Source organism: Diadema setosum, chromosome 8, assembly GCF_964275005.1.
Source record: "Diadema setosum chromosome 8, eeDiaSeto1, whole genome shotgun sequence".
Taxonomy (NCBI): domain Eukaryota; kingdom Metazoa; phylum Echinodermata; class Echinoidea; order Diadematoida; family Diadematidae; genus Diadema; species Diadema setosum.
This window is the reverse complement of record NC_092692.1, coordinates 17,526,739-17,541,203: the sequence shown is the minus strand read 5'-3', so window position 1 is coordinate 17,541,203 and position 14,465 is coordinate 17,526,739. Positions and strand designations below refer to the sequence as shown.

At 39.8% G+C, this 14,465-nt stretch overlaps 1 protein-coding gene across 1 annotated transcript in view; it reads right to left on the bottom strand.

The window, feature by feature from the left end:
* Window positions 1-13,091, bottom strand: part of LOC140232108 (tether containing UBX domain for GLUT4-like) — a 53,052-nt gene extending 39,961 nt beyond the window's left edge. Inside the window, exons 1-7 of the mRNA XM_072312256.1 lie at window positions 13,002-13,091; window positions 9,604-9,659; window positions 8,302-8,520; window positions 7,865-7,940; window positions 5,216-5,289; window positions 3,476-4,121; window positions 1,696-1,824 (exon numbers count right to left, since the gene is read on the bottom strand). Of these exons, the coding sequence (XP_072168357.1) occupies window positions 1,696-1,824; window positions 3,476-4,121; window positions 5,216-5,289; window positions 7,865-7,940; window positions 8,302-8,520; window positions 9,604-9,659; window positions 13,002-13,091 (1,290 nt within the window). The remainder of the gene's footprint in view (window positions 1-1,695; window positions 1,825-3,475; window positions 4,122-5,215; window positions 5,290-7,864; window positions 7,941-8,301; window positions 8,521-9,603; window positions 9,660-13,001) is intronic.
* Between the last annotated feature and the right edge of the window lie 1,374 nt (window positions 13,092-14,465).

Below are 14,465 nucleotides of genomic sequence, written 5' to 3'. Positions count from 1 at the left end.
GCTATAGTTTTCACTATTTAATGTTAGTGTTTTAAACGGTAGAGGAAACAACTTGTTTATCACATAAAGCTGCTTGTTCTGGTTGCAGATTTTTCAATAGCCTCTTAATTGCTTAATTTATGCTGAATCTCGAGTTGACAACATGTGCACAAGATGTTAAGTTTCAGCTTTTCTGACCAAGTGGCATTTTTTTTTTGTAAATTTCTCTCTGATTTTGTACACATTCGATGAATTTTAATAATCGGTGCTATACAACATTTCCAAAGTATAAAATATGCAGCAAAATTCAGAAGAGCCAATCTAAAGATGACACTATGATAGATTTGACAGCAAAAAATTCCTCCAGAAAATGGTGGGCTAGTAAGCATAAATCTAGATAGGATCCGTGGACAAAAATATCCACTCTACATTATCTAAATTCTAATTTACAGTGCTTCATCATACTAACCCATCCTAGTTTTACAATTGCTATTCGTTACCCTCAACACGAATAGCCACCGGTAAGTATTACACATTTTTCCTTTAAGCCCCTGTATTACAAGTCGGGAAACCCTGCCAGGAGCCTAAAGCAGCTCTCTCGCCACCTCCTTTCACTTTTATTACCGCGCGATCGTTCAGTGAGCACCAGTAGAAAATAACCTCCTGAAGCCTAATAACATGTTGCTACGATATATGATAAACGTGGCCATGACTTCTCGCCTCGCAAAAGATGTCAAAAAACCGAAAGATTCAGCAAAGGTAAAGCCGAACACTAAGCTATCCCTGACGAAGGAAAAGTCGAAGGAACAACTTGACAATACAAAAACCACAACTCAAAGGGGATGGCTAGTAACTGATCAGTGGGAATGCTGGAGGATGATTGTTCCAATCCTTGTGGGATTCATTTAAAGTCATAATTTACCATTTGCAGATGAAACAAAAACCCAGCATTGGTGCCTTAAAATAGTTCGAAAATGTGAGTTAGGGATAGAAACAATCACTGTAAAAATTTGAATCTGTATAATCGATGTTAAGTGTTGTTAATACACAAATTGTGAACAATAGTTATAATAAGAATGTTTTCAGACTAAACCGTCTACAGTTACGCTTTATTGAGAAAAACACTGATAGCTCCTTATATTTTAGGCTTTATTGCGAAAATTTTATATGGTAGGATGTTTTGTGATACAACAGAACTACACATATGCATCAAATGTGATATCTTGGACATTTTTGAAATCACCGCTCCCAAAGGTAAAGTGGACCTTTAAGAGTACATTATATACCTACTGTTGTGTGAAAATTATTTGCTTCAGAATGGTCTCATATTCAAGTAATGTGCAGTTTAATGTTTCCAGGTTAACGTGCCTGGTCAGTGACGGGGCATTAATCTGCACATTACTTGAATATGAGACCGTTCTGAAGCAAATAATTTTCACACAACAGTAGATATATAATGTACTCTTAAATGAATCCCACAAGGATTGGAACAATCATCCCTCAGCATTCCCACTGATTCCCACTGATCGGTTACTAGCCATCCCCTTTAAAAAACCTCGCGGCGAAGGTTAAGCCGTCGAAGAGTAGTAACTCTGCACAGAGCTTGATACTGCAGAAGGGCAAATCGCCCGTACTTGCAGGCGCTACCGCACCACCTAATCCTCCTACTATTGGCCCACCCTGCATTATAATCTGAAGTCTAATCGTTGTACCAACCTTCTCCTCCTTCTCCAGCAGGTTCTGTATTCTCCTCCGGGCGTAGTCGTTCAGGGCCACACCCGTCTGGCTCTCAATCATGTCTACCTCTCGTCTGGCTCTCTCCACGGTGGTCGAGTCTCCCTCTGGCTGCAGTAGATGAGGTCAACATTGTGACATACAGGTAGTACTGATCAAGACTCTAGCCTGATGAGGTTCACAAGAACTTAATGTAGCAAAAAAAAAAAAAAAAAGCTGCTGAAAACTGCTTATCCAAAAGTGGCATGTAATCAGGTTAGGGCTCGCTGCTTGCTCGGCCAATCACTCATGCTGTTGCTATTTCACTCTTTTCCTTTCTTTATCCCTCTGTTGTTCCTTATCTTGTTTGATGTTGCCTCCCTATTCACCCTTATATTTCACAGGTTGCCCCAATGGTCCTCGGGATCATCACTGACCCTACTCTGCCTTTTGAATGTCCTCCACCCTCCTGCTTTTAATAATCCCCCTCCCTTTACCTGTTGGGCTCCTTGCTCGTGACCTTCAACCCTTCCCTTTTGTTTTCTTTGTTCCGTATCCCTAGCCCTCCAATAACTGTTCTTGTTATATATGAAGTCCTTATATGTGATTGCTTTCCTTGCCTGTTTGTTATTTTGCCTCTGATGAAGATTCTGCTAGGATCGAAAGCTCAGGCCCCTTTTGACTCCAGTTCTCAAGAACTTAACGCCAGTTTGAATGTGTTTTTTTTTTATGTTTTTCTTCTTCTCATAATGCAAAATACTACTAATGCCTAGTTTTCTCTCAGTTCTTTAGAAATTAGCTGCAATATCTTCCCTAGCTGTATTAATGAAGTCAAAGTTGTGTCATACAAAGGTGTAAGAATGAATTTACAATACATTGATATAGCAGTGAGTACATTGATGGAATAATACCGACCCAAGTTCTCTCTCTCTGCTCTTCCCTTGGTTGCAGTACCTCCCTCTGATTCTATGTGCGAAGTCAACAAAACCACTTACACATACAATGATCACTGATATATTTATGAGTTCATTTATAGGATAACAATGATGCCTAGTTCTCTGTTTGCTCTTCCCATAGCTGCTGTACCTCCCCTGGCTCTCAAGGTGACCATGAAGCTGTGTAACAGTGGAAGAATGTAGAATGCCCAGTGCATATGGATTGGACAACGCATCATCAATGTGCATTCTGACACATGGTAACACAATACTGTAAAGGCAAAAACATACTTCGACTATAACATGGGGAAACTTGCACTCATCAAGCATGCTTAATCCAGGGCTGCACAATAACCCATTTTTTTATACCCGTCTACTGGTCCAACCTGTCTGTCGGATCAGTAGGTACCCAGTTTTTTCCTTTTTTACTGGTCCATTTCGGAAAAAGTTACTGGTCCAACAGTGATTTTTACTGGTCTGGGACAGTCGGACCAGTGCCAGTGTGCAGCGTTGCTTAATCAGATTTCAGTGAAAACATTTCTTTCATTCAGAAAATATTTTCGACACTACCCCAGTACAACTGTATCAGTTTTGTTTTGTTCTTTAAAATCTGCATTAATGCTAGTAAACAGTGATGCCTATGGGCCTCGAAGTTCCCTTATAACACTTGCTGTAATTCCCTCTATTTGTGTTACTGAACTAAAAATTGCATACAGTCCCAATGGGAGAAGTGTTAAGAACCTTTGATTTCATTAGTAAAAATTGATGTAACTATCTATTACAACTGTACGCTGGCAATGACTTCTTTTCTGGACAATGGCATTGACAACTTGATTAGAGCAACTTACCGCTTCTCTTGCCAAAAGAGAGTGTATTCTCCTTTTGGCATATTCATCCACAGTCAACCCAGCACCACTGTTGGGGTTATGACTGATGTCATCTGCTACTCTCCTTCCACCACTCTCACCCTCCCCTGCGCTTGTCAAAGCACTAAAATGAGTTGCACCAGCTTCGACTGGCTCTTTCTTTGGTCTGACTACTCTCTCCTCCGGCTTCGATGTACAAGGTTTACTGGCTGCACTCGACTCGCATTCTGCCATCTCAAAATCTGGCCCCTCCATTTCCACTTTGACGGTGGTCATTTCTGTGTCCATGGGCATTTCATCCCTATTGTCTGGAATGGAACATTCTCTAGCAGCATCACCTGGCAATTCAGAGGAGACTTGCTTATTATCAACGGGTGTGTTCTCAACGCATGTGGCCTGAGGGACTACATCTGGTGTTATACTGCACTTCCCCTCTTCCTGCATGAGTTCATTGTCCCCATCTTGCTTCATGGAAGTGTCCTGATCTGCACAGGATGCAGGTGCCTGAGACGAAACCATTTGATTTTCAGGGGTGGGGTTACAGGGTATTGCTGGGTTAACACTGGCAACAGATTGTGGTTGTGCTGGTTCTGGAGCTGAAGGGAGTTTCACTTCTCTGTGCAGTAATCTAGTTCGGCAGGGAGGAAAGAGATATAGCACACAAAAACTGATAAATTTATTTATCTATATTTTTTTTTCCAACGAAGGAGGCAGCCTTCTTTTCCTTTTCCCTTTCTTTTTTTAATTGTTACACACCAGGGATGTAAGATGCCTTTACTGTTATCATAATATATCAGCTGCTTATCATATCTGACAATCACAATTTGGTATCTTGATATTTACAAATGAAGGCTGTAGACATAAAGAGATGTCATTTTGGAAGCAACAAAGAAGAAAGTCAATTTCAATAGGGGACCCACTCGAAGTTGCATCTGAACCATATATCACAGGGAATCATTTTCATGGTATGGCATGGCAATTTGCTATGCATTGTGATATGACTGGTATATAAATTATCTGGTGTGTAGCAGGTTTTTCACACAGGATTGTACAGAACTTTGTTAAAAGTATTTTCCCATTGATCAAAACTGCTAATCAAATTTGAGAGGTAAAATTATTCCCTGTATTAGAGAAACAAACAAACAAACATGCCAAAGTAATTATCATTATCATTAGCATCAACTTTTATTCAGCCAAACTAAAATCACAATAACAGTTACATAAAAATACATCACACATTCACATGGAAATTGCACAGTTGACATATAACACAAATAATATGAATAGGGAAGCAACATATGAGTAAGTTCTTGCTCTAATCATGTCTGTCAGTTAACGATAAGCAGACAGTTCATTCACTTTTCACACAGAGGAAACGCAGGTAGCTATAAGGGCATGATACAAAAACGTAAGAAAGGGTTCCTTCCCTATAAAGAGAATTCCCTTGGCATAGAAGAATTTGTGTGTGTTTAGCATGGCATCAAAACTGTACGCAACAATACAGGGAACAACATGTGACGCACTCGGGAACGTATTCAAGGCTGCAGAAGAGCAGCAATAAATCTACACTGTTGCATTCTGTGACCAGTGTCTGTGACATGTCCTATGGCACCTACATTGTTCACATATGAACTTTCTAAGGACAGAGATACCAGGAGTTGAATACTAGCTAGTGTTTACAGCCTCAGTTACCGCAGAATACAATGAAATGATATGTTTTACCTGATTATGGCTCTGCCTCCCGTTAGACCAAGTCCCTTCAGTGTTGTTGCCTTCAGCCGAGCTTCTCCGACAATCTGAACACAAAAAAGAAGTTGAGATTACCTGCAGCAATGTCTACAATCAATGCTACATAACGCAATGGTTAAATGCTGTGTTTCCCTTCCCTACTACAATCACCGTTTTCCATGAATAATATGATAAAACCCTGGTACAATATCCTGCAAACAGTAAGCTATCTTTCCAATTTACTCATATGAATTATATGAAAACCTGTGCCTCAATAGATAGCAATAGCCAGCAAATCAGTGGAAAATCAATATGATTCTTGTTTTATCATCAGATTTGAAAAAAAAAATCATTGTTGCACACTGTTCTTATTTTAAATTCCCAATCCCAACACCTTTATACCCTTCATTTCCCATAAAGTTTATGTGTTCCTTTTGTACCCCCCCCCCCTGCCATAGCTTGTATATTGTACAGGTAGGGAACTCAGAACTTCCCAAGAACTTATAGAACTGGAAACTACTTTATGGTGAAGGGAAAGTAAAAAGCATGGATTCCCAGTGAATTGATTGGGACCTCAAAAAAAAAATTGTTATTTGTGGTACAACTGGGGAGGGTCTTCTCAAGTGACATGGCATTAGTTTTTCTTTTTTTTTCCCCTAAAAACTTTGAGTTGTATTACCATATTCCATACATGACGTTGGGAGCCATTATTCTCAACCCATGCAAAATTTTGTGAGCGTTGCAAAAGGGATATACAACCTTTAAAGCAAAGCATAGATAAAGTACAGATAGAACTAGCAATGTGTGAATTTTCATATTTCTAGTATGTACACAATCTATGTATGTTAACCCATTGAGGACAGTTTGATTTTGCTGCAACACGCATTTCCCATAGACACCTGCCCTAGTATACTCTGGACTCGTCCTCAACAGGTTAAAGGCATAATCAACCATTTGCAGATGAAACAAAAACCCAGCATTACTGCTTCAAATTAGTTCTAAAATGTGAGTTAGGGATAGAAACAACCAATGTAAAAATTTGAACCAGTATAGTCAATGTTAGGTATTGTTGAGTATTGTTGAATACACAAAATGCGAACAATTGTTATAATAACAAGGAAAAGTAGAAATTACGCGGTGCGTAAAATATGTCCCCGCCAGAAGTAGCATTTAGTAGCAAAATGTACAATATCGGTAAAAAAATCAAGGTCAAAGGTCAAAGAAGTCAAAGGTCAAAATTCTGTGTAAAAGTTTTGAAGTCCTCATCTAGTGCCATCACAAAAAGCAAACGGAATCAAAATCGGGTTAGAAATGGCGAAGGAGTAGCATTTTGTAGCCAATGTACAATATAGGTCAAAAAACAAGGTCAAAGGTCAAAGAAGTCAAAGGTCAAAATTCTGTGTAGAAGTTTTGAAGCCCTCACCTAGTGCCATCACATAAAGAAAACGGAATCGAAATCGGGTTAGAAATGGCAAAGGAGTAGCATTTTGTAGCCAATGTACAATATAGGTCAAAAATCAAGGTCAGAGGTCAAAGAAGTCAAGGGTCAAAATTCTGTGTAGAAGTTTTGAAGCCCTCACCTAGTGCCATCACATAAAGCAAACGGAAGTGAAAGTGGGTTAGAAATGGCAAAGGAGTAGCATTTTGTAGCAAAATGTACAATGCAGGTCAAAAATCAAGGTCAAAGGTCAAAATTCTGTGTAGAAGTTTTGAAGCCCTCACCTAGTGCCATCACATAAAGCAAACGGAATCGAAATCAGGTTAGAAATGGCGAAGGAGTAGCATTTTGTAGCAAAATGTACAATATTGGTCAAAAATTAAGGTCAAAGGTCAAAATTCTGTGTAGAAGTTTTGAAGCCCTCACCTAGTGCCATCACATAAAGCAAACGGAATCGAAATCGGGTTAGAAATGGCGAAGGAGTAGCATTTTGTAGCCAATGTACAATATAGGTCAAAAATCAAGGTCAGAGGTCAAAGAAGTCAAAGGTCAAAATTCTGTGTAGAAGTTTTGAAGCCCTCACCTAGTGCCATCACATAAAGCAAACGGAATCGAAATCGGGTTAGAAATGGCGAAGGAGTAGCATTTTGAAGCAAACTGTACAATATAGGTCAAAGGTCAAAGGTCACAACTGAAATTCTGTGTAGAAGTTTCAAAGCTCCCATGTAGTGCTATCATATAAAGCAAACAGAATCAAAATCGGCTCATAAATGACAGAGAAGTAGCAAATAGAACATTTTGATCACACACGGACGCACAGACGGACGGACAGACGGACGGACACGCGGACACACACACGTACGGAGGCCGTTTCATAGTCCCCTGCTCGAACTTGTTCGGCGGGGACAAAAATGTTTCCAGACTAAACCGGCTACAGTTATGGTTTAATGAGAAAAATAGTGATATCTCCTTATAATTTGGGCTTCATTGCAAAAATGTTAGATGGTAGGATGCTTTGTGATACAACTGACCTACACATGTGCTTCAAAAGTGATATCTTGAACATTTCTTAAATCACTGCTCCCAAAAGTAAGCAGGGCCTGTAAGTACCAACACATATAAATCTGACTGGATATCCTATCTAGATACCTACCTACCATCTAACATCTACCATCCACAGATAACACTTCTTGACATGCCCTTACCTCTTCCCTCATGTAGATGCAAACTGGATGGAGTGTGCCGCCATCACTTGAAAAGAAGGAAGCAGTCAAGGAGGGTCTGTAACAAATAATATGGATGACCACTGTATGAATGAGTCACACATGTCACTGTGGAATTAATGTTACGACTGTATACTCCATGTATTTCGCAAGGTTTAAATGTTCATGAATTTCATGAGTGGGTTGGTATTCACAAATTTAACAATAAGCGAAATGACTAAATCTGATTTCAACATGAATGTAACGCGTACGCAAACATTTTTTCATTCACTACTGAGTTCAAAGATCACAAATTTGCACTAAATAAGACTCCCTAAATATATGCTATATACAATAAAGAACTAGCTTGCAGTATTCATTGCTACTTGACCTTATCTTTTTATTCCTGATGTCTGATAGGAATTTTCCCCCATGCCTACCTATCACCTTCCTTCTCCCAGTGCTGAAGCAGTTGCCATAGTGACGTTGATGAATCAAAGCTGCGCTGCAGACGCTCTCCTGACGGAAGCTGCAGCGCCACCACAGCCGTACCAGACTGACTACGAGGGGAGCTGGCTTTGACAAGTTCCAACTTGACATTGTTTGGGAGGTTGGCATAGCGGAAGGGAACCTGCACATCCAGCACGGTTCTGTTGTGCCTGGTACGAAAAATTCATCCCAAAGAAAATGGTGTCAATACAAAATTCAAATAGCAATATTACACCCAAGTTTCACCCCAAAGCATTCACTGACATGCTTCTTTCATATCAAGGGAAGTGCTATAATACCTCTGTTAAATTACACACACACACACACACACACACACACACACAAATGGTAGGAACATGAAAATTTGACAGGAAATTTCTTAAAAGGATTATTTTCATGAAATTTCTTCGTCAAGATGTTTTCACTGCAACTGATTGACAAATCGCTGTACATCAATGTAAATAAGCACTGAATTGATCAAAATGTTTGGTTTTTTTTTTAAATCAATTCAGTGCTTACCGGTATTTACTTCAATGTAGGGCAATTGGTCAATCAGTTGCAATGAAGACATCTCAATGGAAGAATTTCATGAATTTGAATAATTACGCAGTACCCGCTGCATGCTATAAGGATTAGAACGAACACTTGCTGTCGGGCAAAAGCTCGGTGGTCTAGTGGAGATGATGCCTGTCTGGAGATCAGGAAGTCGTAAGTTCCAATCCTGCTCGAGCATGTACGCCCATGATTTCTTTTATCATGGCTACTACTAAAAACACTGATCAATTCAGTACTTAAATGTCAATGTAAGGTAATTTGTCAATCAGTTGCAAGGATTAACATTCCCACTCTCACTGAAACAGTAATTGTACGTGAATAAATACATATTCCTTCCATGATATATTTGGTTTCATTCCTTTATCCCTATGACAGCAACACAACACTAACTAAAACGTACTCCCTCCCTCTTTACACCTGCCCAACACAATGACATCACTTTTTCTTTGTCCTTTTTTTTTTTCTTTTTTTTTTTGGGGGGGGGGGTCAGCCCAGTGGACGATAGTCTAAAAGTCTATTTTCCAATGTACAGTGTATTATAGACTAAAATGGAGGTGCCCATTACTGTGCACGCTTGTTAACTCGGGTATATTAGATGTGACATTACTACTACATGTATACTAGTATCTATAAAGCAAATATGACTGATTTGCTACAAAATTATGGATTTGAGCTGGTATGATGGGTGTAACACTCACTTTAAGTTGTAGTCATCTGGGTTGTACTTCTGTTTCTGACACACAGTTTCTATGACCTGAGTGAGGAAAGACAATCAAATTTTGCATGAAAAAAATTATTGCAAATCCTGTGAGTTTTAATGACCAAGAACTTTACTTTACCTTGTATTTTCTCTTCAATCTGCTCTCAATCTCTATTGCATTCACACATGTGCATTGTACAGTGTATGTTACTTTTATCATCATGAACTGTCGCAGCTTTCTTTCTTCAAGCACTTCTTTCTACACGTGCAAGAAATAATCTGAATATTGCGTTCAATGCCATCCACAACAGTGAATGCTATCAGCCTGATGCAGGTTTCAGGGGATGCTCTAGATTTTTTTTTTTTCATTTTGTTTTCTTTATTAATTCTGTGAATTCAACAGATGGTGCTACTACTACACTTGCACATGTACATCAGAGACACTGTAACGATGAGATGACAGACCATAGACATCAAGTTACATGAAGTCCATCTCAAAATGGGTCTTGGTAAAAATCATTCTTCATGGAGAATTTAACAAAATTATGTGGAGTACAGGGAGTCAGTGAATGTAGACATAGCAATAGTAAAGAATAAGGAAAATTTGGCAATCCGTTCAAAAGCTACAAATTTTTGAAATTTTGGTTTCAAGAGAAATCCATTCATGTGCCACTGTCGCTGAATAAGGAGACTAGAAATAGAATTTGGGTAATTCCATGAAGTTGGGGCACAAAGTGTTACATTTTAGCATAACTCAATACTAATTATGCTATAAATATATTCTTTATAGGCTTTACATTTGTATTGAGACCATACAGTTTCCTAGAAATTTTGTTTCATTCAGACTCAATTTTGATGAAGTTATTTTAAAAAAAGGTAATGGTGTCCTGTAGCATCGTGACGTGTCCATGTAGCATCGTGATAGTTAAAATCTGGTCCTAAAAGACAAATTAAATGCAATAAGCTTGACCAAAATTTGATATGATATGCATAATTACTAGATTAGTCAGATAGCTAAATATCTTAACTCTCCTTTCCACAGTTTTACTTTGACAAGTAAATTACACAATTTGTCACTATGCTACACGATGTCCACCAAATGTAACAAAAAAGGACACCGCGTAGCATCGTGATACATTTTGTAATTTTCTTTTAAAATTAAAACTGTGTACAGGAAATTTGGGATATCTAGCTATCTGACTAATCTAGTAAATATGCATATTGCATCAAATTTTGGTCAAGCTAATTGCCGTAATTTGTCTGTTAGGACCAAATGTTAAAATTTCACGATGCTACATGGACACGTCACGATGCTACAGGACTCCGTTACATATTGTTTAATAACTTCATCAAAATTGAGTCTGAATGGCACAAAATTTCCAGGAAAATGTGTGGCCTCAATGCAAATGTAAAACCTACAAACGATAAATGTATAGCATAACTAATATTGAGTTATGCTGAAATGTATTTTTCAAATATCACGATGCTACATGGACACTGCCCCAACTTCATGGAATTACCCATTTGTGATGGAGTCAAAAGTGGCCTGAGCTTTTGATCTTAGCAGAATCTTCATCAGAGGCAAAATGACAAACAGGGAGGGAAAGCAAGCACACATGAGGACTATACAGTACCGTCAGTAGTACAAGCACAGTCAGGAAAGGGACAGGGACATAGAACAAAGAAAACAAAAGGGGTAGATTTAGCAGTCAAAGGCAGGGAGCCAAACAGGCAAGGGAGGGGACTATTAAAAAGCAGACAAAAGGCAGAGGTGGGGCAGTGATCAGGTGATGATGCCAAGGGTCATAGGGGACAGCCTGTGAAGGATAAAGATGAATAGGAAGGCACCATCAAAGAAAATTAGGAACAACAGGATAAAGAATAGGAAAAGAGTGAAATAGCAACAGCATGACTCCGAGTTATCAGTGAAGAGAGAGGGGGGGGGGGGGGGGGGGGGCTGAATAAGTAGCGAGCCCTAACCTGCACCCGGTGTACAAAGATTCCTGGATCACTACCAAAATTTTAACATCTGTTCCTTGTGTCCCTAAGAAGTTTTCCTGGCAGTTTCATCCAAATTCAATCGAATTTTCGAGTTATTTTTCACATAGACAAACAAACCAATGAAAACATAACCTCCTTTGTCCAGCCATGTCGGAGGTTACTCATTGACACTAAAATTACTAAAATTACAATCGCCTAAATTAACCGAGTCAATTCTGTGAGACTAGGGGTGGTATTCTGAAATCCTTCCTAAGAAGAAATTTCTTCCTAAGTCAGGATTTTTTCAGGTATTCTGAAAATCTTCCTAAGTTTCTTCCTAAGTTTCTTCTTAAGTCAGAAACTTAGGAAGTGCCTAGGAAAGACAAAATTGGTATTCTGAAATTTCTTCCTAGGCACTTCTTATTCAAATGCAAATTAGGCCATCCTTATCCCCGCCCACGTCCTGTCTTAAGCCAATACAAAATGCTGTATCATTAGGAACTAACCAATGACAATCGCATATAATTACTATGAGTATGACGTAGGGTCAAATAAACGCGAGCGCGGCATGTCCCCTTTCTCACGCTCATTTCGCGTATCAAGCTACATGTTCACGCAGTGACTGACAAGCGCACCTATCACAATGTCTGCAGCTTGCTATTCTTAACAACGTACTTAGGACAGGAATGGAGCTTTGTTAAATATTTTCCTAAAATTCTTTCCCAAGTGCATTCTAGAGTACCAATTTCTTCCTAAGTCAGAAATTTGCATACTCCCGCCCCTTTCCTAAGTTTCTTCCTAAGTCTAGGAAAAAAACTTAGGAACAGACTTAGAAAGAAACTTAGGATGATAATAGGAAGATTTTCAGAATACCTCTAGAAAGGTTAGTCGGTTCTATTGCCCGTATTTCTTTATAGCCTAGTAATAGTATAAGTTGTGCCGTAATTCTCTACTCTATGTTAGGCCTAATTACATGTAATTTTGCAAAATTCGCAATTTTCAGGACTTTGTGAATATTTCTAGTTGCTACTTTCGCTAGAATTTTCATTCTCTGAGTCTGACCGAGGACGGAATTCAGAACAAGTGTCCAGTAAACTGCATCACACAACAAAGGAATCGCGTAAAGCCGTATTCTCTACGTGGTAGTATTATAAGTAGTGACTAGTGGTACGGTATCGCGGTACGTAGCTCAAGCCCAGAGCCAGAGCGCAGCGCGCCCGCCCGGGAAGGCGAGGCCGAGGCGGCGCGGGTGCCCTGAGCATGCTGATCCGCATGCGCTTGAGCTTCGTCACAATGACACAACACTCTTGAAAATCAGAACCAGATACCAATTTTAGACTTTAAAGCTTCATTTGACTTTTAGGGAAAACCACATCGTCTACTGAAGTAGTCTGGCTAATCGTGGAGGAGTCTTACCTCTAATATCCTGGTATTTGCTGTAACTTTAACGTTTTGTCGCCGACCATTTGGGCACAGCACAGTCACATTACTGTTGGTGGCTGCCATGTTGATCGTTTACGGGAGGGGTGGTGGAGGGGTGGTGGGGGGGTGGGGGGGGGGGCGGGGCACCGGAGGGAGGGTCGGGGAGATCAGAGGGGGCCGGGCTGGCTGGGATGGGATGCATAAATCAGATATATTGTAGTCTAATTTTCAAGACTCAGTGGCGGATCCAGACGGGGCGCACCGGGCGCGCGCCCTTCTAATTATTTCTTTTTAAAATAAAAGTAATAAAAAGGAAAAATATGGGGGGGGGGGGTGTCGCGTGCGCCCCCTTTAATTTTGTAAAGGCGCCTCCTCCTTACGGAATTCCTGGATCCGTCATTCATTCTGATCTTGACGAGGGGGTAAGAAACGGAGGGAAACCGAGACTAGGAGGAATAGACCAGTTTTGTTTTGTTTGTTTGTTTGTTTGTTTGATTTTTTTTTTTTTTTTTGGGGGGGGGGGTTGTGAAATACACCTACCATGCATGTCCGTATTTTAGGAGCGGCCGCAGAGAGTTTTATGACTATAGAGGGAAGGGTGGTGGGCACTTGTGGGGACTTGTGACCATCCCCCCCCCCCCAAGAATCTACTCGTAACATTTGCTTTAGTCGTGGGTTTTTGTTGTGTGTGTGCGTAGGGGGTGCTTTTGTTTTTTGTTTTTGTTTTTGTTTTTTTTTTGGGGGGTTGTCATAGGATAGGCGAAGCACACAACACTGATACACGATCACGGAATTTGTCACCACCATTTTCCTACTTAATGAATCGTAATGAACTTGTTTATTCCATTTATCCCATTTTCCCTTCACTTTGAAAGTTGCAGAATTCGCCCGAAGGTTTTTGTAAAAAGTGACTTGCTTCGCATGATTACATCAATCATTCATAAAAAAAAACGATCATTTCGACGTTCACTTCCGCGGGGCGTGCGGCGAAGCATCATGCGCGCAACTTTTCCATGATCGTATTGTCAACGGCCCGTGAAGTTGCCTCTCCCCCACTCCCCCCCCCCCCCCCCATACACACACACACACGTCAAATGCAAGGATAAAAAAGTAGAAGTTAACAGATGAGATTTGGACAACTTTTCTTGAGAAAAAAAGGAAAAAGAATATGCGAAAAATCAGAAACAATCGAATTAATCATTAAAGAAAGGACTCGTATATAGGGGGATATGTTTTCCCCTCCCAATTTCATCAGATTTGCATTCAAATTAATGAAAAGGAGTTCAATTTTCAAGGGATTTTGGTCACTGCTTTACTCTCACGGTTCATTTTAATTCTTTGAGTATTCTATTCTATTTCATGTCATTCCTTTTAGAGTTTGCAATCTACAGAGAAATTTATTCAATTTAACGGCTCAAAATTTGCATTCAATTTCCCGCCAGCTGGATAGACGTTCAA